Raw genomic sequence first — 24,078 nt, 5'->3', positions numbered from 1 at the left:
CAGTTTCAGATTATTCTAGGAATACCTTGGTTAGAGAAACACAATCCTCTGATCGATTGGCGAGCAAGAACGGTCCAGTTTCCAGAATGTGTCTCTACTTGTCACCCTCCACCTGGTGTTGCACTGGCAGCAATTTCTTCAGAGACTCCCCAGTTACCTCCCGAATACCTAGAATACCAAGATGTTTTCCGGAAGGATCAGGCTAACTCTCTACCTCCTCATAGGTCTTATGACTGCCAGATAGACCTGATACCTGGATCTACTCCTCCTTGTAGTAGAATTTATGCCCTCACCGAGCCTGAGAACCTTCACCTTCGACAATACCTGGATCAATACCTGGCAAATGGGTTTATTCGTCCTTCCAAGTCCCCTGCTTCTTCAGCTTTGTTCTTCGTTCCAAAAAAGGAAGGAGACCTTAGAACTTGTATAGATTATCGCTCCCTGAACCAGATCACCGTCAAGAATAGATATCCGTTACCTTTGATCCCTGAACTCCTGGACCAAGTCAGAAAAGCATGCATATATACAAAGCTGGATCTTAGAGGAGCCTACCACTTGGTACGAGTAAAAGAGGGCGATGAATGGAAGACGGCCTTCCGCACCAAATATGGGCTATTTGAATATCAGGTCATGCCCTTCGGACTTTGCAATGCTCCGGCCGCCTTTCAATATTTTATGAACGATGTCCTCAGAGAGCTCATAGCTGTGTGTGTTGTTGTTTACATTGACGACATCCTCGTTTATTCTTCACCGGAATCTGAACATCGGAAACACGTGAAAATGGTCCTCGAAAGATTGCGTCAACACAAACTTTTCGCTAAGTTGGAAAAATGTGTTTTCAACGTGACTGAAGTTGAATTCTTGGGATTCATATTATCACCTAGCGGAGTGCGTATGGATTCAAAGAAGGTCGATGCAGTTCTCAAATGGCCATCACCATCCTCCGTAAAAGGTGTGCAAAGCATGTTAGGCTTCGCTAACTTTTACCGCAGGTTTATCCCCGAATTTTCTTGAATAGTCCAGCCTATCACTGCCTTGTTAAAGAAAAACAAACGTTTTGAATGGTCTACCGAGGCGGAACAAGCTTTCCAGGATTTGAAGACTAAATTTATCTCTGCACCAATCTTAAAACACCCTCGCCCCGAACTCCCCTACATCGTGGAAACTGATGCTTCAAGCCTTGCCATGGGGGCAGTTCTATCACAAAAGGACCCGGTAACCAATCAGTTGCATCCCGTGGCATTTTGGTCCCGCAAATTCTCGCCTCCTGAAATCAATTACACGATTACTGACAAGGAACTTCTGGCTATCAAGTCTGCCTTTAAGGCTTGGCGGCATTATCTGCTGGGGGCCCGACACACCGTTACTGTGATTACGGATCACCGAAACCTGCAATATTTGAAAACCGCAAAAGCCCAATCCTCTAGACAACTCCGTTGGGCATTATTCTTTGCCGAGTTTGACTTCATAATTACCTATCGACCTGGTACAAAAAACGGTAAAGCTGATGCCCTTTCTCGGATGGGAGTGGAAGAACACTTGATCAACCCTAAACCTGTACCAATCATTCCCGAACAAAGAATTCTGGGTGTTATCGCCACACAATCCATAGAGGAAGTTAAGGATAAAGCCAGGCAACTTGTAACTCCAGCAGACATACAGAATTGGCATCTGCAGGGAAAGGACTTTGCAGTAAAGGACAGCTTATTGTATTTCCAAGAACGATTATACCTGCCCAGCACAGATTTACAGAAAAAAGTAATCTCTTGTTATCACGATTCTTTAATGGAAGGACATCCCGGTATGGCCAATACCTCAGAAAAGATCAAGCGCTACTTCTGGTGGCCGTCTTGGAAAAAAGATATCAGAGACTTTATAATGTCCTGTGGAGTATGCGCCCAAAACAAGAGTCAAAAGGAAAGACCAGCAGGCCTCTTACGCCCTATTGACATCCCACCTCGCCCTTGGCATACGCTTTCTATGGACTTCATCACCGATCTACCTCCATGCTCCGGATACAATACGATTCTAGTAATCGTGGACTTATTCTCCAAGATGGCGCATTTCAATCCGCTCAAAGGCTTGCCAACAGCAGCAACTCTGGCCCGAGAATTTCTCGAAAACATCGTCCGACTGCACGGTTTTCCTTCGGTTCTAATTTCGGATCGAGGTAGTCAATTTATTTCTCATTTTTGGCGAAGTTGCTGTCGGTCGGCTCAAATTGATGTGAGACTATCGACCAGTCACCACCCTCAGACCGACGGACAAACCGAGAGGACCAATCAAACTCTGGAACAGTATTTACGCTGCATGCTGCAACAAACTGAAAAAACTTGGAAAGACATCCTTTGGATAGCCAAATATGCCTACAATAACTCTGTCCATTCGGGAACTGGGAAAACCCCGTTTTTTCTTTTATACGGCAGTCACCCTCGAACCTCGGAGTTGGATCCCCTCCAAGGTCTTGAAACACCAGCAGTAGACTACCTGCATTCTACAATCACCCAAGCCTTTAAGGAAGCTGTTTCTCACCTTCAAAGGGCTAAAGAACAATACAAGAAAGGAGCAGATCAACATCGGAAGGAAGCCCCTCAATATCAAGTAGGGGATCAAGTCTGGTTATCCACCAAATATCTACCTCTAAAAGGGCCACGCACATTCAACCCAAGATACCTTGGTCCCTATTCCATCACTACCATAGTAAACCCAGTAGCGGTCAAGTTGGACTTGCCCCCGCACATGAAGATACATCCGGTCTTCCACGTCTCTCTATTAAAACCCGTGCAACCTCAAACCCGACTAACTAAATCTCCAAAACCCATCCTAGTTGATGGAGAACTCGAGTTTGAAGTCAAAAGCATTCTGGACTCCAAGATCTCCAAATCTAAACTATTTTACCTAATTGACTGGACAGGCTACGGCCCCCAAGAGAGATCCTGGGAACCTGCTGAATATGTCCACGCTCCTCGCCTAATCAAAAGATTTCACCGAACATATCCTGACAAGCCAAAACCCCCGGAGAAGCCCGGTTTGGGAGGGGCCTTGAGGGGAGGTACTGTCATGATCTCTGCTTCCAAAAGGTCATGGTTTTCCCAACTCCCTTGGAAGCATATCCATAACCCAGGTTCCGAGCGCCAACCAGTCCCAATTGGGACCTTTTGGACCCAGTCCTGGCACCAGTGGCACCAGGCTCATAAATATGCCCAGTCCCAGCGCTGGAAGCGCCGGGCTCATAATGCTTGGGTGGACTTACCTGCAGCAGACCATGCTGCTTACTTGCCTGCCAGTTGAGCCTCTGATCCTCTTCTGTTTGGAACTACTTTTCCTGTTGGGTGGGGCAGGAGCCACTCCCTAGGTTCAGAACACTGGAACTCTTCTGGAAAGCAGGAACTCTTTTCTTACCTAGGCGTGGCTGTGGAAGGAGACACCTAAGCACTACAGGAGGCTATTTAAACCACACCCGATGGATGAATCTTGCTTTGCATTATTCTGCATCCTCTGCAGCAGAACGCTCATCGTGTCTTCTGCATCTGATCCTGGGCCTAAGGAAAAAGGCTTACCATCCTGAATCCAGTCTTCAGCAACACCTATAAAGACAAGAAAGAACAGGTTAGCATTACGGTCTTCAGTGACAGCGCTTCACTTACCTGGTCCATCGGCTGTCACCAACGCTTCGCACTGCATTCCGGCATCTGAAAGACAAAGGCTTACCTACTCTTCGTGCCCTCCGGAGGTCTTCGCACTGCATTCCGGCATCTGAAAGACAAAAGCTTACCAACTCTTCGCACGCTCCGGAGGCCTTCGGCGCTGCATCCCGCATCTGAAAGACAAAACAAGGTGCGTTTAAAGACATTGGGGAACTTTAATACTCACGTGCTATTACTCCTTTCCACATCTAACCCAGTGGGTATTCCGGCACCCTGCAGCCGCTCCGAACTTGTACCTGCAAAATAAAAAGACAGTTAGAGCGCATCGTGAAGCAGGCAACAAGCGCTTACTTACGTGCTTCCAGGCGCTTCTATTCATCACACGGGCTCCATCTTCAACTCACTTCAGCCCGTCATCCGCCATCGCCGGAACCCTGCAAAACAAGAGACATCATTACTAAAGACTTTTAAAGACATTAGAATTACTCGAAACTTACCGTTCGTGCAGTGAACGACGGACAGCAGTCCTCTGAAGTCAAGAGGCCTGCTCCCCTTATCCAGTGAAGAAACTGGTTACAGCACCCTGCCCTGAGGCAGATGGAGAGCACGGCGTTCACTTACCTAAGGTGAGAGCGTTAACCTTTGGGGTTCTACAGGAGAAGAGAAAGGGAAGAAGAGAGAGACATTCAATAACCCAGTTCATTAATCCCATATTTTCTATCTGCAGACATCTTACCCTTCGAGTCAGACATACAGTGCACAGAGGTCCAGCCCAAAGAGCCAGCCGTGTGTTACACATCACCTTTGAAGATACGGTATACGCCCAGTCAAGACCGGCGCCTCTACGGGAATCAGGTGAGCGATACAGCGCCCTACACTTGATTGTAGTATATTTCATAATGATTCCCTCCATTGTGGCTCTGCATTGCCTTTGATCTTTTGGACTTCCGGAACTCAATGAGCCCACTGAACTTTATCAGCAAAATCTCCTCTCCCTTCACTGCCTTCCTCTGCTGAACTAACCCAAGTTCCACAGAGAAATGGTGGGCGGAAGAGGAGAGGGGGGGGGGGGAGAATAAAAACAAGCATCCACAATTTCTAGAAACCAATTTCAAGATTGGAGTACTGGGGGGCTGGCTGTTTTCAAACAGTAGGAAGGGTAAGCCATGGTCACCATAAAAAGAGAAATTACAAAGTTGTGGGTATATGCCATTAACAATATGACCCTGATGCGTTTCAAGCAGACAATGGGCCTCATTACAAGTATGCTGGTCCGGAAATAGCATTGCCGGTAGTTCCGTACTGGCACCTTGGTCCGGACCGGCATAGTCAGAGTTGCGATGCCGGTAACACCGGCATCGCAAGTGACCCGCCGTCTCCGGCAACACCGCTGCCGTTAACTGCAGAGAGACGCGGCACTCGTGCCTGAGATACCAGCATGCCGTCAGTAAGTGCACATTCCAAAGTGCACGGACACGCAATCGCTGATAACAACAACAAAACGATGCCAGAAACACCAGCATCGCGAAGCAGGCATTAAGTGGATTCTGATGTGCAGAAACATGCCACAGGTGCACAAAATCAGCACATGTGACCCCAATGGGCTGGGCAACAGCACAAAAGGACCACTCCCACACCCCTTCCAACACCATAATGCTAGCAGTAGCTGTAGCTGTACTGCAGCTGGAGGCCATGCCTGCAGAGCTCTACTTGAAGAGGCATGAAGGCGGAGGAGAAGGAGGGCTATCATGGCCCATCAAATCCCCAAAGTCCAGCAGGTAGCAGCCCGCAGGCAGTCACCAATCCCTCCCTTAAGGGCCACACCATTCAACCTCAGCCAAGGTCAGATCCACACCTTGTAACGGCTAGACAGGGATACCATCACCTCAATAGTGGACCTGATCCATGACAACCTTCTCAGCCTCATCAATATCTGCACAGCCATCCCCGCTTGCTGAAGGTAGTGTATGTGCTACACTTTCTAGCCACAGGCACGTACCAGCACACTGTTGGTGAGCTGCATGGGATCTCACAACCCTGTTTTTCCTGTGTGCTATTCCAGGAGATGGATGCACTCCTGTGTCACGTACGAGACCACATCAGCCTACCCAGGACTGCTGACCAGGTAAATGTCACAAAAATAGCCTTCCATGCCCTTGCAGGCATGCCTAAAGTCATTGGTGCAGTGGATTGCACACGTGGAGCTGGTGGCCAGGCATGCTGTGGAGGCAGTGTACCGCAACAGGAAGATCTTTCATTCACTGAACGTGCAGACGGTGTGTGACGCCCGCCACCTCATAACCCATTGCTGTGCAAAATTCCCTGGGTCAACACACTACTCCATGGTGCTGTGGAATTCCATGCTGCCTCAATACATGGCACAACACGGTGGACAGCGTACCTGGCTGCTGGGTGAGTCTAACTACAAGGCCATGTGCAGTGTTAAATTTGGGAGGGGGCCGTAGACAGCATAGCATACCTTGCTGCTGGGAGAGTCTAATTACAAGGCCATGTGCAGTGTTGAATTTGGGTGTGGCGGGGGCATTAGACAGCATAGCATACCTTGCTGCTGGGAGAGTCTAATTACAAGGCCATGTTCAGTGTAGAATAATGGCACAGTATGACACCCATGACCAGTGGATATGCACACTGCATGCATTATTCCATCATTACTACTACTGCAATTCCCAGAAACAATTACAAAACCTCCATGTAAGTGCACAGAGGCTGGATACAGCACCAAAAGGGTAAGGCAGATCAAGATTGAGAGCAAGGAACATCATTGCCGATAAATGTAAAACAAGTGAACCTCAGACATTGAGGGGGAGATGACCCTACTCAGTGTTGTGAGTGCATGAAGTGTGTGGTGTTACTGAAGGTACAACACAGTCGTAGCATGCCATAGTGCAAGTCCTTCACAGGCGTATCACCATGTATGAAAAATAAACAGTGCATACATGACTAGAGCTATCCCGTACAGCGAAGCAATAAAGAACTACAAGTACCAGAATGCACCACACCATAGTGGCAACGACAAGCAAAAACACAGTCAAGCAGACCCACGACTCATGTTGCACATCCAGAGAATACTGAAGCTCCCACCGACAAAACACATTTTGGCTGCACACAAATTGGACAGGTACACTGCCTGTTACAACAACACAATTACACATGCATATCAGAGAAAAGCAAAATGTACCGTTGTACGTGGGCATATAGCTGGAATTGATTTGTAACACATCATTTACATCAATTACATGTGTGTCAGTAGTACAAGAAGGGTCTGAGATCATGTCTGTAAATGGTCCATGTGAATGCCACTGCACAGCACACCCCCCACACGCATTATGACAAAGTGCTATTCTGGTACCCCAAAATGGACATATGGTAGCTACACTCAATTTTGACTCTGCACGTTTGTCCCCTCAAATGAACTGTGTACAGCCTGTGCCAACATGAAATTACCAGGAAATGGACATGTACACTTTCTATTGCTCCCATGCAGGTGATGCTGGGTATCCCCTGATGCCATGGTTGAACTTCATCACGCAACCCCACAACATCCACGAGCAGGCATACAATCGTGCCCATGTAGGTACTTGCTGCACCAAAGAACAGACATTTGGCCTGTTGAAGGTCAGGTTCCGCTGCCTCAGCAGATTGGGGGGAGCACTCCTGTTTCTCCGTTCCGCCTCTCTCCAGCTCCAGCCTGCTGTTTCCCTCCTCTTCTCAGCAGCCGGCATTTTTATATCCCTTAGGCTTGCTAAGTGAACACAGGTTAGGGTTGTTTAGTTCAATTGTCTGACCATAGTTAACGGGACATGCCTGGCTGTTCCATCTGAAATCCTCCATAGCCCTCTTCTCCATCTCAGTACCAGAGTGGTGTTCAGGGAGTTTTGCATTATCCAAATGAGAATGTGTCCTCCTAGTTGATCTCTTCCCTGTCCCAGTGTTAAAGTGGCTTTTCTGGGGGACATTTTGTATGGGAGAAAAGGGGAAAGGCTGACAGTAGCCATCAAAGACCTTTGGGACAGAAGGTTCATTTTGAAAAGGGAATGGGGGGTACCATGTCTCACCTAAGGACGTCTTCTCCCCACTCCCCAAGTTCCCTCCACCCAGGTGATCCTCCCTCGCATATCCACCCCCAGGGTCGGGATCCAAAAGCGATGGCCTTTCCCTGGCCACCTGAGAGGAGGATTCGGGAGGAAAAGAAGTGAGGATGCCATCAAGTTTCTCACAGTGTATACCTGAAGTTGCTGGGGACCAAACCTAAAGGAAAGAAGCAGAGGGACCCAAGAATTACTGAATTTCAAAGATCCCTTAGAGAGTGAAAGGTTACCAAAGAAATGTTTCATAACACAACACATCAGCATTCTTTCTAAATATGATTGTAATGTCACACTGCACAGTATAATTAAAAACAGTTCAACACAGGTCATCCTTTTTTTTGGGGCGGGGGCTTACTCTGTCATCTTGATATAGGTACGCACAAAGTTCAAACTATGGTGCGGACAACTATTCGAGTGAAATACTGTTAGCTGGTATGTAACATCAACTTCTCCATTGTGTGGAAAGCCTTTGCTCATTCAAGTAGCACTTCATTTGAATGTCTTTTTAACTTACAAGTGTTATATGTTATGCTTGCAAACAAAGGAGTTAATTACAGTAGCTATACTATTTCTTCTCCAAAAGATTTCCTGTACACTGGAGTCTGATCCTAAGCCCTTCCCTGCTCCCTCCATTAAACTAGTACACAATCACTTCGTCTATCGCCTGAGAGAAGGGTTATGTAAACGGTTTTGTAAATCGTGCATCCATCTTTTGACTTTTAAACACCTCCACAATGATCAACGCTCTGTTCTGTATGAACCACATCCTTAAATTACTGTATCGATCCTCGTACTGAAATGTGTTACATCTGTGACATTAATATGTATTTGAAGTGCAGTTAAACTATAACAGATTATTTGAAATATTGCTTTAAAGTGAGCGATCTGAGTAGTGAATGCAGCATGTCTGTTCAGAATTCATTTGCATAATATTAACTTGATGTTTTTTAGCAAAACAGTAGACATATGCCAGTTTGCAATATGCAAGGTGCAGCTCGCTTGCTTTTCCAAGTGTGTGTGTGTGTGTGGGAGGGTGGGGGGGCTTACTTTCTGAGCGGATACGATTACTTCTGAATGGTCCATCCTGGGTGACATTGTTGTGTGTGGGGGCGGTTGTGGGCCGGGGAGATTTGGGTCTTGTAGTGCCCTGGCTACAAACGCAGATCTTCAACTAATAGAAGAAAAACTCCACTGCGACTAGTTTGGAAGCACTATGTACACAAATGAAGAGAGCAATGTATACATTCATGCAAAGTGTTAGCATTGGCTGCAGCCTAAACAGGTAAATACATTGAATTAAGACTTGCATGCTACTCACCATGTATGAAGGGAATATGAGAACGCGCTTGTGTTTTCCACACGGCCACTGAGGGTCATCCAAAAGATTGGGATCATATTCAATATACTCTCCTAGGTCACTACCTATCAGGTTTATAACAAAAGAAATGATTGCCATGTTTAAAAAAAAATATGCGATGGGTGGATTGCTACTACAAGCGAGAACTTCTCAGAGCACACTCAGAATGACAAAAGCAGTGGGTTTGCAGTACCCAGTTCATGCAACAATAAGAGAATTCAACATTTACGAAATGTAAGCCGTTGTAGCAACGAAATGTGACATAGATGGGGGAGGTGGGTAATACTCAATGAAATGGACTTCAGTGCCCATACACGGCCACACAAAACAATTTAAACAAAAACATCCACTTCACAGCAACAGAAATGCATACAACTGTACATGTCTATGCAGCTTTGCATCCAACCTGCCAGATGCTAAACAGTAGCAACCTGCAAGATAGTGGTTTATAATAGTACATGCAGCAATAATGTCCAATAGATTTAAGAGCCCACGTGCATTACTGGGGATGTGGTTTCAACCCCCCAAGAAAACACATTGTGCCCACCCATGGGAACTGGTAAGACTTCAGAGGAAAGGCCAGTCCTTGTGCTGGCAGTTTATACTTTCTTTACGCATGCAGCACGGCTTGATTTAGCACAGAACTTAACTAGTGCAGTCTGGTGGAAATCACGGTTGGGGACAAAACAGACAGCACATTCACATTAAGTATATTTACTGTTTTCGCACAGGGAGGAGAAGCGATTTGCCAAGCATCACACACATTTTGTCTAAGTGCCGTGAACAGAATAGCACTCCAAGTCTCTTGGGTTCCAAGGACAGCAAACTAGCCACTAGGCCACATCACATGCCCCTGAATGCACGTGGTTGTCGGTCATGTTTGATTACATTGATTATGTTATGTTATGTTATTTTGCATTTATATAGCGCCTTATATACCATTGGTATGGTCTGAAGGCGCTGGTAGGTTGAACGCCCTTGGGAACCGAAAATCAGGTCAGTAGAGAGAGTAGGGGGGAGTCAAAACGTGCGTGTGCGCACCATGTATGTGTGCAGCTGGTGCGAAAACAAGTGGTAGCTGCTTCTTAGCTGTAGGTGTGGGTGTGGTGGTTGAGAGATCAGGAGTATGTGTTCGCTCTGGTCGGCTTTATCCGGAACGAGGAACGAGTGTGGCTGCGTTAGGCCTGAGAGGAACGCCTGGCTGGGTGGTGAGAAACCAGCGATGTTTACTTAGAGTGATGTGGAGTAAGCGGGAGATGTAGATATGAGAACAGTTATACCGAATGGTGTCATAGTATCTCTGTGTTCTAGATGAGTGGTGGTGTAAGGGAGAGAGTAAGCGTGGGGTGTGGCGTGATGTATGTTTTCAAGAGTTTCCTTCATTCCAAGGCATGTTAAGTATCGTCCGTTGCACATAATCGTCCGTTCCTCATACTCGACCGCTCCACACATTCGTCCAGTCCGCACCCTACGTTTGGTTCGCACCCTCGTCCAGACCGCACACTTCGTCTGGTCTAGACACTTGTCGAGACTATATGCTCGTGTAGTTTATCCACTCGTCCAGTCTACATATTGGTCGAGGTAGGACACTCGTTCAGTCCATAAACAGTCATGCGCTCCCCACACTCATGCACTCCCCACACTCATGCGTTCCCCACACTCATTCGCTCTCAAAATCACCCGCTCTCAAAGTCATCCGCTCACCACTCTCGTCCGCTCTCCACTCTCAAACCGCTCTCCGCACACTCACCCGATCTCCACTCTCACATGATCTCCACTCTCACCCGATCTCCGCTCCCACCCGATCTCTGCTCTCACCCGATCTCCGCTCTCACCCGATCTCCATACTTATCCGCTCTCCATAGTCCTCCGCACTCCACAGTCCTACGCTCTCTAGCGTTTTCCGCTCTCCACATTCCTCCGCTCTCGACAGTCCTCCGCTCTCCACAGTCCTCCGCTCTCCACAGTCCTCCGCTCTCCACAGTCCTCCGCTCTCCACAGTCCTCCGCTCTTTTCGGTTCCTCATACTAAGCCGCTCTATACACTCAACCGTTTTCCGCACTCAACCGTACTCCGCGCTCAACCACGCTCATCCGCTCCCCACAACTCGTCCGCTCACACACACTCATGCGCTCTCCACACTCATGCACTCTCCACACTCTCACACTCATCCGCTCCCCACACTCATCCGCTCCCCACGCTCATCCGCTCCCCACGTTCATCCGCTCCCCACGCTCATCCGCTCCCCACGCTCATCCGCTCTCCACGCTCGTCCGCTCTCCACGCTCGTCCGCTCTCCATGCTCACCCACTCTCCACGCTCATCCTCTCTTCACACTCACCCGCTCAACCACACTCACCCGTTCAACCACACTCACCCGCTCACCACACTCACCACACTCGCCCGCTCTCTACACTCACCCGCTTTCCACACTCATCCGTACTACGCTCTCATCTGCACTATGCTCTTGCTCTCATCTGCACTACGCTCTCGCTCTCATCCGCTCTCCTCCGCTCTCCACACTCCTCCGCTCTCCACACTCCTCCGCTCTCCACACTCATCCGCTCTCCACACTCATCCGCTCTCCACACTCATCCGCTCTCCACACTCATCCGCTCTCCACACTCATCCGCTCTCCACACTCATCCGCTTTCCACACTCATCCGCTTTCCACACTCAACCGCTTTCCACAACTCATCTGCTCTCCAGTCAGATCCTCATGCTTCCGTTTAGTGTAATTGTCTGTTCTGTACGCTTTATCCATTCTAACTGTTTCATTTATGTCATTCACTGTATTCCATTCTCATTCATTATGTCGTTTTGATCGGTTCAGATTTCCTGAGTTTCTCAATGATTTATTCGTATTTTCTGTTTCAATGTTTTGATCTACTTTACTCGTTTAAGCCTGCTTGTCTTTCTAGTTTACATTCGAGTTTATTTAGCTGTCATTCTCGCTTCAGGTAGTTTGGTGGGTCGGTATTATTGTGATGATGCTGGATTGGTTTTATGGGAAGAGCCAGGTTTTCAGTAGTTTGCGGAAGGACGTTAAGTCTTCAGTTAAGTGGATGTGGGGTGGGAGTGAGTTCCACAGGGTTGGAGCCAGGGCAGAGAATGATGATCCGCCTAGCCTGACTGAGTTTGTCTTGTGAATTACTAGGAGGCCGGCTGAGCTTGATTTTAGGGTGCGAGTGGGATGATAAGGTATTAGTTTGTCTTGAAGATATTGGGGTCCAGTTTTATGCAGTGCTCGATGCGAGAGGCATAAGGTTTTGAAAGCTACCCTACGGGCTACAGGAAGCCAGTGCAGTGTTTTAAGGGCTGGGGATATGTGGTCTCTTGGACTGAGCGCAAGTAGTAATTTGGCCGCTGCGTTTTGTGCTCTTTGGAGTATATTCAGTTGGTAGGTATGGATTCCGAGGTAAAGGGGGTTTCCGTAGTCCAGTCTGGATATAACGATTGATTGGACAGCGGAGACTCTGTTGGGAAATGAGAGGTATGGAAAGACGCGCCTTAGGTTTTTAAGGTGATGGTGGCAGCACTTTGAGACATTGTTGACTTGGCGCGAGAGAGTTAGGTCGGAGTCTAGGGTGCATCCAAGATTTTTTACTGTTTTGGAGGGTGTAGGTGAGTTGCCCATGGCGGGTGGCCAGGGTAGTGGGTGCGGAAGAAGGTCGGAGTTGCCGCAAACCATGATTTCTGTTTTGGAGGGGTTTAACAAGAGGTGGCTTTGGGTCATCCAGCGCTCTATGTTTACGAGGCAGGATGCCAGGTCGGGTTGGGAGTTGGGTTTCGAGTTCAGGAATTTTAGAATTAGTTGAGTGTCGTCGGCGTAGTTGTAACATAGGATGTTGTGTGAACGAATTATTGGTGGGAGGGTGATCAGGTAGAGATTGAAAAGGAGGGCAGATAGACATGCTCCTTGAGGGACTCCCGTGTTGACTGGTCGGGCTTGGGAGGTAAAGCTGGAGAGTACCGTTATTTGGTGCCTGTCTTTGAGGAATGAAGCTATCCATTTAAGAGCGGTTCCACAAATTCCTAGCGAGTGGAGGCGGTCTAGGAGTATCGAGTGATTGATCGTGTCAAAGGCAGCGGATAGGTCAAGAAGGATTAGAGCGGCACATCCCGCGGAGTCTGCTGTCATTTTAAGGTCGTCCCAGATCGAGGTTAAGGTGGTTTCAGTTCCGTGACGTGTTCTGAAACCCGATTGGGCGGGGTCAAGGAGATTGTTGGCTTCAACAAAGGCGTTTAGTTGGGAGTAGGCGGTTCGGTCAATGAGTTTGGCGAGGAATCTGGTGTTTGAGATTAGGTGGTAGTTTTTGGGCTCGAGAGGGTCGAGCGAGGGTTTTTTAATTAGAGGTTTGACGTGTACCATTTTGAATGCTTCGGGAAAAATACCGGAGGAAAGGGAGGCATTTATGATAGATCTTGCGTGTTCTCCTGCGCAGGTGGAGGCAAAGATTTCTTTAAGGGTTGTGGCTGGGCAGGGGTCCAGAGGGGATCCAGATGGTTTGCGGGCAGATAGAAGTTTGAGAAATTGTTCTGGTGATATTGGACTAAAGGATTCGAATGTTGGTTGAGTTGAGGTTGTAGTTGACTGGCTGGCCGGTACGGGTGGAGGATTGTCAATTGGTTGTAAGAGAGCCAGTTTGGTGTTTAGAGTTTTTGTCCTTTCAATAGCTGTGGTGTAAAAGTGGAGGGAGAGTGAGTCACACAGTGATTGTGACGGGGTCGGGACGGTTGTATTACAAGTTGGATTGGTGAATTCGGAGATGATTTTGTGGATTTCTTTGCTTGGGTTTTTGCAGTTTAGGATTCGGGTGTTGTAGTGGGCTTTTTTAGCTTTCCGGATTTCAGCCTTGTACCGGTTCAAGTGACGGGCCAAGGTGGTCCTGCTTTCGTTGGTTTTCTCATTTTGCCAATTGCGTTCTAGGTATTTGTAATGTCGTTTACTGGTCTTCAGCTCAGGAGTGAACCATCTGGGGAACGGGCCATGGCGGGTTGATGGTTTGCATGTAGGGGTGAGTCGCATCAGAGATGCGTTGAGCCATAAGTCAAAGGCTTCAGGTGTTAGTTGGTTTTTAGGGTGGCGGGTGGGTGGTGGGGACTGGAGGAGTGCCTCGGCTAGGTCAGGGGTGATTATTAGTTTTTTCCAGCATTTGCGTAGGATCGGAGGTTCAGATGCGGATACGGGAAGGGGGCCGGGTGCGGGGATGGCAAACGAGAGAATGAAGTGATCGGACCAGATGATAGGAGTTGGGGGCTTTAACTGAATCTGGGTGTCGGAGCTAAAGATGGCATCGAGAGTGTGTCCTTTAAAATGAGTCGGTCCATTTATGTGGGGTTGGAGATTAATTGCATCTAGACCGTCCATTAGGGCGTGTGTCATAGGATTGGTGGGCATGTCTAGCCATATGTTAAAATCTCCGAGAAGGATGAGGTTGGGATGGTTTATTTGGAGGGTGGCAATAGAGTCGCAAAGGTTGTTTGCGAAATGTCTATCGTAGCCAGGGGGCCTGTAGATTATTAGGAAGGTGAGTGAGAGCGACGGGGAGAGGGATAGTTTAACGAGGAGAGATTCGCAGGATGGAATGGAGGGTTGGTTGTCCATGATTGAGGCGCGGAAGGGAGATTTAAAGACAAATGCTACCCCCCCTCCTCTGGACGGACGGTTCAGTGGGATGAGGCAGTAGTCGGGCGGAAAGGCTTCATTTGCGATTGGGCTGAAGTCATCAGAGAACCAGGTTTCAGTGATGAAAACTAGGTAAGGTTTGACAGAGGTGAGGAGGTCACAGATGCAATGTCTGTTTTTTGCTACAGAGCGGGCGTTAAATAGGATACAGTTCACATCGGCAGGGAAGGTTGGTTTTGGTGCTGGAGCGGGATGGGGCGGAGGGGGAGAGAGTAGCGGGAGAGGGGTAGGGTTGGTGGTGCTAGGGAAGAGTGGGCGAGCCGAGAGTTTTGCAGGCTTCGTGCGGGGTTGGGTGGATGTGTGTGATGGGATGATCGGGATTGGGGTGGGGGATTTGAGGATGGGGGAGGGCGGTTGGGAGTTTCGGTTGTGGTGAAATCGAGGGCAAGGGGTTTCAGGAAGGGCGAGGCCACGGGGGAGGGGTGGGATTGTGGGAGAGAGGTGGTAGGTTGAGACAAGGGGGGCGAGGAGAGCAGAGAGGTAGAGGGGGACCAGGAACGCTTCCTCTTTAGTTTCTTTGCTGCGATTGGTGTGAGAGAGAGGGTAGGAGGGTCAGAGGGGGAGAGAGAGGCGGCTTCGGTTCTCGTTAGGGCTAGGCGCGCAGTTTTTAGGGAGGGGAAAGGGTGCAGTCGGATGGGGAAGGTGGCAGGTGTATGATGGCGAGGCGGGGGGTGGATGGTTGCAGGGTGGGGTGTGGTAGTGGGGAGAGCGGGTATGGGCAGTGCTGGCGGATCGGCGTGGGGTTCAGGAGATGAGTGGTCTTGGGGTGGGTGGCACGCCATCGTGCCCCCCTGGCTTGGTGCTTGGAGAGGGTGCTGGCAGGGATTGTGGAGGAGTGTGGGTTGTCTTGGGAGCGGGGGGGGTGAGGGAGGGCAGATCGGAGAGTGGAGGAGGTTCATGGGAGTCGTTTCTGACGGGCAATGGTGGAGTTGGTGCGCTCATGATTGGTGTGCAATTGGGTTCACTTCTAAATGCAGGTGGGAGACGATTCTAAGTTCGACTTTCAGAGAGAGGCTCTTGGGCGTGACTTCTAAATGTGGGTGCACTTCTAACTGTAGGTGGGAGCAATTCTAAATTCAACTTTCTAAGGGAGGGTATAGGGTACAGATTAAGATGCAGGAATAGTTCTAAATTCAACTTTCACAGAGAGGCTATTGGGCGCAGCTTCTAAATGGAATTGGGTACACTTCTAAATGCCGTTTGGTACGTTTCTAATTGCAAGTTGGACCAATTCTAGATTCAGCTTTCTCAGAGAGGCTGCTGGGTACACTTCAAATGTGAGTGGGAACAATTCTCAATCGATTTTCTCAGAGAGGCTGTTAGGCGCAACTACTAAATGCAATGGTGTACGCTTCGAAATGCAATTGGGTACACTTCTAAATGCAGGTGGGAGCAATTCTAATGGAGGAGGGAGCAGTTCTAAATTCAACTTTCTCAGGGAGGCTATTGGGCGCAGCTTCTAAATGGAATTGGGTACACTTCTAAAATGCTGTTGGGTATACTTCTAAATGCAGGTAGGAACACTTCTAAGTTCAACTTTCACAGAGAGGCTATCGGGCGCAGCTTCTAACTGGAATTGGGTACACTTCTAAATGCCATTGGGTACATTTCTAAATGCAAGTTGGACCAATTCTAGATTTAGCTTTCTCAGAGAGGCTGTTGGGTACACTTCAAATGTGAGTGGGAACAGTTCTCAATCAACTTTCTCAGAGAGGCTATCAGGCGCAACTACTACATGCAATTGTGTACACTTCTAAATGCAATTGGGAATACTTCTAAATGCAATTGGGAACATTTCTATATGCAATTGGGAACACTTCTCAATTCAGCTTTCTCAGGGAGGTTATTGGGTACACTTCAAATGTGAGTGGGAACAATTCTAGAATCAACTTTCTCGGAGAGGGTGCTGGGTACACTTCAAATGTGAGTGGGCACAATTCTCATTCAGCTTTCTCAGAGAGGCTATCCGGCGCGACTACTAAATGCAATTGGGAATATTTCTATATGCAATTAGGGACACTTCACAATTCAACTTTCTCAGGGAGGTTATTGGGCGGAATAATTACGTTGTTGATGCTGCGTTAGAGGAGTGGTAGGGTAGTATGGCCTGAAGTAGTTGCTTCTGGCCCTGCCCTTGCCACACTTACTTGTTGTTGGCTTCTTGCTTCTCCTGCGGATACCTGCAGATACGATCTGGAGTCGTCCTTTGCCTCGGGTCCTTCGCCGTAGGGCTGCCAGGCAGAGGGCTGCCTTGGGAGCTGCAGTAATGGCCTGGGAAAGGAGGCCGGATGGCCAATCGGAAGGGTTGTGGGCGGGTCGGGAGGCGGACCAGGACGCAGGAGCGGCAGGGAGGAGAGCACGGGCCGGTAGGCTCTGTTGCTGTGTGCTCGTGAGCCAATCAGGGCCAAGGAGGAAGCGGTCCGGCCAATCAGGGGAGGAGGGAGGCGGGAGGAGAGACAAACACGGAAGGGAGAGGGTCTAGGGAAGGGAGGGCTGAAACGGGGTGGAAGCGGGCTGGGCACAGGGTTAGAAAGGGTCTGGGGCACCAGGAATTCGGCCCAAGAGGGTCTAAGCAGGCCAATGCAGCACTCACCGAAGTGCACGAACGAAGTCATGGCTCATTATCGTGAAAGATAAGGCACAGCAGCTTTGCTGCGCAGCTACTAATTATACGGTAGACAGACTTTTACTTAGGGTGGGAAATACTTGCCAACGCTTCCGCACACATTAGTTTATATTGCGAGTTACCACAGAAAACATCTCCTCTGCAGACTAAAGAATTACAGTTTATTCTTGTTATGAAATTCAATATCTATTTAGAAGAAATGGAAAGCATTTTGTCCCTAACAAAAGGCGACGTGCGTCTTGCCCAAACCTGCTCATTATCAAGGCTTTGAAATTGTGGCTCGGTGCTGTGTTCCCCAGAGACCACAACATTGAGACTTCTCAACATAGTGACTAAACTAAAAGAAAATGGCTAATCAAAGAGCAAAAGGAAACGCCTTGGAAGCTCTATGCAAGCATAACAAAAGAAGACCTATAGCAATGAAGGTGCATAGGCACAGCTTCCACATAAAAGAAGGTATTAGGGGACGCCACAGCCCAGATCTAATCAACTACACTTTTCTTTATTAGGAGATAGAGTAAAATAAATAGAAATGATTTAGTAATTAATGTAACACAATTCTGCAGCCATAGCATAACTCACTTCATATTTTGAATGTATTGCAAATAGATATTGTATTCCATGACAAAAACAAAGAATGTTTAACCAGAAGCAGAGGAGAATGTTTTCTTTTTGAATTCAGATATAAACCAATGTTATGAGGTTTTAGTTGTAAAACGAAGTATGCACCAAGTATATCTAGGGCATGTCTTTAGGGAATGTTGTTTGTGCGAGATTTCAAGCAAAAAAACCACTTTCACAGTAAATGTAACGCATGACGCCTGTGGCACTGCCCCTTGAAGGGACGCGCACGCAGCGGCGTGACGTTGCACGCCGCCGCATGCAGCATAAATAAAGGGGGCGTCCCCGGCCGCGTCAGTGCGACCGGGAACCCTGAGACAGAAGGACGTTTGTCGAGTGAGTCCTTGTGTGCTGGGGGCTTCCGGGTATCGCTGGGGGTCCGGACAAACCCCCAACAGTGGTGACGAGTGGGGGATGATGCCTGGGCCCAGCAGTGACGAAATCTGCAATTTTTTCCCTGGAACGGAATCACAGCATTTCGTTCCGTGCCGTAGGCTGTGCATCACACACGCGGCTGGTGGCCATTTTGTATGTGGGGCCGTGGAACTTCATTGAGCTCCGGTTTGGGCGGTGAAGGGCATCCAGGCATAATTTTGGGACATACTGCTAGCAGGCAGTCGTACCTGCATAACCATGCCCGTTTTTTGATTTTTCTTCAAATCTTGGGTCTCCTACGTCGAGTGCAAGCAAGGAGAAGGGCTACAATGGCTGGGCCTGCATAGCCCAGATCTCTTTCTTGGCTCAATTTTTGGAACATCTGTGCCCCCAGGGTGCTGCTGCAGCTCGGGTTCTGATCACTTCTTCATCCCCTTCATCATCAGGCTGGAGAGTTTCCTCTTCTTCATCCTCTTCATCATCAGTGAAGACTGCTGCAGCGGTGGACCCTCCATTTTCTTCTTCTTTGTTTTTCATCATGTCTAGTTGCTGTGTCTGCGCTTGAGGCAGTCTGGAGAGAGAGGCACTGTACCATCTTCTTCGCCCCCAGGTTGGACATTTCTTTTGCCTGGGTGGGGCATCAATACTTTGTGGTGGAGGTGGGTGTTGAGTTGCGGCCCCCAAGGTCTACGCTGGGGTTGCCTGTGCGCTCAAGCCCATGAGTGGGGCTGGTGATCAAGACGGTGGGCTGCCAGCGGTTCAGCAGCCTCCCCAAGACGACGGACAAGCAGCAGCTCAACAGCAGGCCCCTCCAGCTCCAGCAGGGGGTCAGGCTCCACTGCCTCAGGTGCCACCACAGGCAGCAGTTCCACAGCAACCCCCTCAAGCTCTAGTAGGAGGCCAGGCTGCAGTGCCTCAGGCGCCGCTGGTGGTGCAGCCGATTGCCCAGCAAGGACTTCCCGTCATGGCTCAAGCACAAGCCCATGCAGCCCTGCAGCCCATCCCTGAGTTTGACGTGTCGGGCCCGCCGTCCAGCATTGGGCCCAGATGGAAGAGGTAGGTTGATCGCCTCGATATGTACTTTAGGGCCGCACAGGTGACGGATGATGACAGCAGGCTGGCGACTATGCTGTACTCGGCGGGGCCTTCGGTCCAGGAGATATTTGAGTCGCTTCCACCATGGGATGGCTCCTATGATGCGGCAAAGACTGCCCTCCAGGCTCATTTTCTTCCCCTTGCCAACTCAGACTATGAAAGATTTGTAATGCTCTCTGCAAAACAAAAAGAAGATGAAACGCTGGACACCTTTTATGGACGCCTTAGGCGCCTCTCGTTGGGATGTGCATGGGGCGACGCAGAGGACATGATACGAACTATGCTGATCCAGGGGTGCTCCTCGGGCAAACTCAGTAGATAGGTACTGAGAGAGCCGGGCCTCGCACTGCCCCGCATCCTTGAATTGGACCGGTGCCACGAGGTGGCTGAGGCTCGAGCAGCCAGGATGGAGGCGGGGTCCCGCTCAGTCAAGTCTGAGGAGGTGTGTGCCATGTGGCGAGGAGGAAGAGGCTTCAGAAGACCTGGGGTAGGACCCCGTGACAGAGCTGGAAGAGCGGGTAAATCTTGCCAGAAGTGTGGGTACGATCTTCCCCACCCGACTGAGTGTCCGGCGGAAGGAAGGACATGTGGTAGGTGCGGCCTGCCTGATCATTTTTCTCGGGTGTGCAAGGCAGCCCTGCCCGTGATGGTGCCGAGAGGCCCGGCCCGGGTCCCTGTGCCAGAACCGCCCGCCGAATGTAGCCCAGGTGGACCAGAGCGAGGAAGATGCCCAGGTGGATGAGGCAGACGAGGAAGAGGAAGAGAACATCTTCTATGTCTCCAGTGTGGGAGTCCTGAGAGGGAAGAACAGGAGACAGCCGAGGTGTGTGGTGGAGGTAAATCACTCGCCAGTCCCGGTAGACACGGGGGCGTCAGTCAATGTGATGGCCCGGGGACATTATGATGCCATGGACGCGCCCCCCAAGCTAATCACACCGAAAGCTCGCATTTTTGCGTTTGGGGAGCTGGAACCGATCCCACTGGATAGGGCCTTCATGGCAAAGGTGGAGCATGATGGCTCACAGATCACTACCCGGTTCTACGTAACGCCAGTAAGCACGAACACTCTGTTGAGCTGTGCCGCAGCCGAGGCTCTCGGCATTGTCAGTTTCGCTTACTCCGTGTACCTGGAGGACATTAACGACCTGCTTGATAAGTATGCCGCTCTCTTTAATTGAATTGGACAGATGGCTGGTGACCCGGTGAGGTTGCATATTGATGAGTCCGTGCAGCCCATTGCCCTGAAACACTGCAGGGTACCATTCCACCTTCGTGAGCAGGTGGACAAGGAGCACGGCAACCTTGTTAACCTCGACATAATTGAGAAGGTGGAGGGCCCGACCCCCTGGGTGTCTCCGATTGTCGTGGCAAGGAAACCCAAGCAACCTGACTCTGTCCGTATCTGTGTTGATATGAGGCTGCTGAACAAGGCCATTAAGAGGGAGAGGCACCTTACCCCAACCATTGATGACATCATTGCGGAGGTGCAGGGGGCTTGTTTCTTTTCCAAGCTGGAACTCAGGGCGGGCTATCATCAGGTGGTCCTCCACCCAGAATCTAGGTACATCGCCACATTCACCACCCACCGGGGACTCTACCGCTACAAAAGACTTAGCTTCGGAGTGTCCTCGGCAGCAGAGATTTTTCAGAGTATCATCCGAGGTGCCTTCGCAGACCTAGAGGGCGTTCTGAACATTAGTGATGATATTTTGGTGTTCGCAAGGACAGAGGTGGACCATCTGCGGAGGCTGGCAAAGACATTCGAGAGACTGCAGTCACTTGGCCTCACCCTTCACAGGGAAAAATGTGAGTTCCTGCGCCCCTCCATCGAGTTCTTCGGCTTTATTTTCAAAGAGGGGTGTGTGTCACCGGACCCCAGGAAGGTCCAGGACATCAAGTAGGCACAGCCACCCGAGTCGGTGTCCGATGTGTCTGTACACAAGTGTTTCTGGGCGTCACAAGACAATGAAGGGAAGACAAGACAAACGATCTTACTAGGCCTTGTAACATTCAGATTGTGCAAGTGTGACAACGCGATGGGGAGGGGAGTGGGGGAAGTGCATGGGAGTGGGTAGGGGGAAGTGCGGTCAGGGCTAGTAAGGCTCTGGGAAGAGGGACCAGTAAGTGAAAGTCAGCAAGGGGGCTTTAGAGGTTACAGATTACTGCCCCTAAGTGTGCAGCGGGCCAGTGGCAGTGCAAGGAGGATTGGTTGTAGAGGAGCCTGGTACCCAGTGAGACTCTGAGGGTACCAAGCAACCAGTCGGCACGCCAGACAGGAAGGTTAGCAGAGAGAGAAGGCAGAAGAGAAAAAGAGGGTCTTGAGCTGCTTCTGGTACTTCAGGTGGTCCGGTTCAAGTCTGAGAAGGGCAGGGAGGCTGTTCCAGAGGGAGACACCTGCAGAGGAGAGAGATCTACCCCCCACTTTGGCTGGAGAAGCGTCTGACCCTTAGAGAGTTGGAGGTAGCTGAGCGACGGGCTCGAGAAGGAAGGTACTTAGGCATAGAAAGTTTGATGTAGTGCGGGCCCCCGCCCCAGAAAGAGTTGTGGACGATGCAGAAGGTCTTGAACTTGATCCTTGCAGCCACCAGGAGCCAGTGGAGGGATTTCAGGGCTGGAAAGATATGGTCCCTGGGCTTGAGGCCAAGGATAACTCTTACAGTACTGTTCTGCATTAGTTGCACAGGGCACAGGGCGCAGAGCAGAGGAAGGCAGACTGAGAAAGAGGCTGTTGCAGTAGTCCAGCCCAGAGAGAACCAGAGCTCTGGAGACAGTGAGCTTCTGGGGAAAAGTTAGAAAAGGTAGAATACCTCTGAGGAGGTGCTTCTCAAAGTGGGCCTTCTTGGCAAGGTCTATGCATAGGAGAGAAGATGACACCAAGGTTTTTTGCCTCACCGTAAGGCGAAAGAAGAGGGCCCATGGAGAGCGGCCAGAGTGAGAGATAGAAAGCGGGAGCAGGGATCCCAATGAGAAGGAGCTCTGTCTTACTGGCGTTAAGGCAGTGATGGTTGAAGGAGCACCAATCCTGAATCACGGATAGACAGGAATGAGTGAGGTGCAGGAGAGGTGGCTGAGGGAAGCCTGAAGGAGAGCAGGGTGTCATCCACATAGCACTGAAAATTTGCAGCAAAGGTGGATATCAGGCGGGCTAAAGGGGCCAGATAGACATTAAAGAGCCAGGATGAGAGGATAGAGCGAGTGGCAGTGGAGAGGAAGGACCCAAGTTGGACCTGGGAGGATCAGTCCAAAAGGAAGGTGGTCAGCCACGCCAGAGCCTGATCCGTGATCCCCTCGATTGATCAGAGAGGAGTGATTGACTGTGTTGAAAGCAGAAGAAAGGTCAAGGAGGACGAGGACAGAATGAGAGCTAGAGTCAAGATTAGAGAGCAGATCTTCATGGGTGTTCAGGAGAGCAGTTTCCGTACCTCTGGCAGCTCTGAAGCCAGACTGGTGGCCGCTGAGGCAACCAACAGATTCAGTGTGATTGCAGAAATCGGCCAAGGCTGGAGCGAGGGTGTCAATGTGGTCCTTGATGGTTCTGGAAGAGCAGGGGAGCACCTGTTTAGATACAACTTTCATTGATCAGACTTGTCTCGAAACATCGTCAGGTGTCGAGACAGAGGAGGAGGAAAGAGGAGGAGGAGAGGGGGAGGCAGCCAAGGGGAACCTGAGAGAGGTAGAGGAAGAGGAAAGTGAGGATAGGATGTCCTGAGTTTTAGTGATGAAATGAGAGGCCAGCGCCGTGCAGAGGGTCTGGGAGGGGACAGGAGAAATGGAGACTGCAGTAGGATTGGCCACCTCCTTGCAGATTCTAAAGAGTTTGGCCGTGTTGTTAGAGGCTGCATTGACGCAGGCTTGGATGTGGAGAAAACAGAGAGTCTGTATTGACTTTTGAGCAGGCGGCAGGCCAATTTGTCAGAGGATGCCCCTGAAGCCCTCCTCTTCCTCTCATCAACCCCACACATGCGTTTCAGGGCAGCAAGGTCGAAGTCATACCAAGAGTTAGACTTGGAGGTAAGCTTCAGACTGATTCTCATGACAGGGGCAAGGATGTCCAGAGTGTTGGAGATAGAGAGATGCATGTTAGAGAGGGCTGTGTCAGACTGAGTAAGCTGCAGGAGTAGGAGGAGCAGAGAGAGTAGAGGCAAAGGCGTACACTGACACTCGCTCATGGGCCGAATGACCGAGAAGGGAGGTGGCTTTGCTGGAGTACGCTTTTCATGAGGGAAACACAGTGTCAGGTGGGTGGAGAGCAGAGTGGTCAGTCCACGAAAGAGGCGTGGTGAGAGGGTTAGAGAGGGGGTTGTCTGAGGAGATGAGAGCATCCAAGGTGTGGCCGGCAGAGTGTTTCGGGCCAGAGGGAAGAATGGAAAGAGTCGCAAAGGTTGCGGAAGAGCCCATAGGAGGTATTAGAAACATCTAGGTGGATGTTGAAGTCTCCCAGGAGGAGAAGCAAGGAGAGACGAGTCTCCTTCTGGTCAGTCCATTTAGAGAGGAAGAGGGCGGCCTGTAGATGGTGGCCACAGTCAGAGAGAGGCCAGGAGAGATAGAGAGCCTGCAGA

The 24,078-nt window shown here is 49.9% G+C and overlaps 1 protein-coding gene across 1 annotated transcript in view; it reads right to left on the bottom strand.

Annotated features, from left to right (window-relative positions):
- The window catches only part of CABLES1 (Cdk5 and Abl enzyme substrate 1), a 782,082-nt gene that overhangs the window by 224,320 nt on the left and 533,684 nt on the right, over nt 1-24,078 (bottom strand). The window contains exon 7 of the mRNA XM_069620896.1: nt 9,075-9,178. Coding sequence (XP_069476997.1) covers nt 9,075-9,178 — 104 coding nt within the window. The remainder of the gene's footprint in view (nt 1-9,074; nt 9,179-24,078) is intronic.

This window comes from Ambystoma mexicanum, chromosome 5q, assembly GCF_040938575.1.
Source record: "Ambystoma mexicanum isolate Mex_15411 chromosome 5q, UKY_AmexF1_1, whole genome shotgun sequence".
NCBI classification, from domain to species: Eukaryota; Metazoa; Chordata; class Amphibia; order Caudata; family Ambystomatidae; genus Ambystoma; species Ambystoma mexicanum.
Note: the sequence above shows the minus strand (reverse complement) of the source record. Positions and strands in the feature narration are given on the sequence as shown.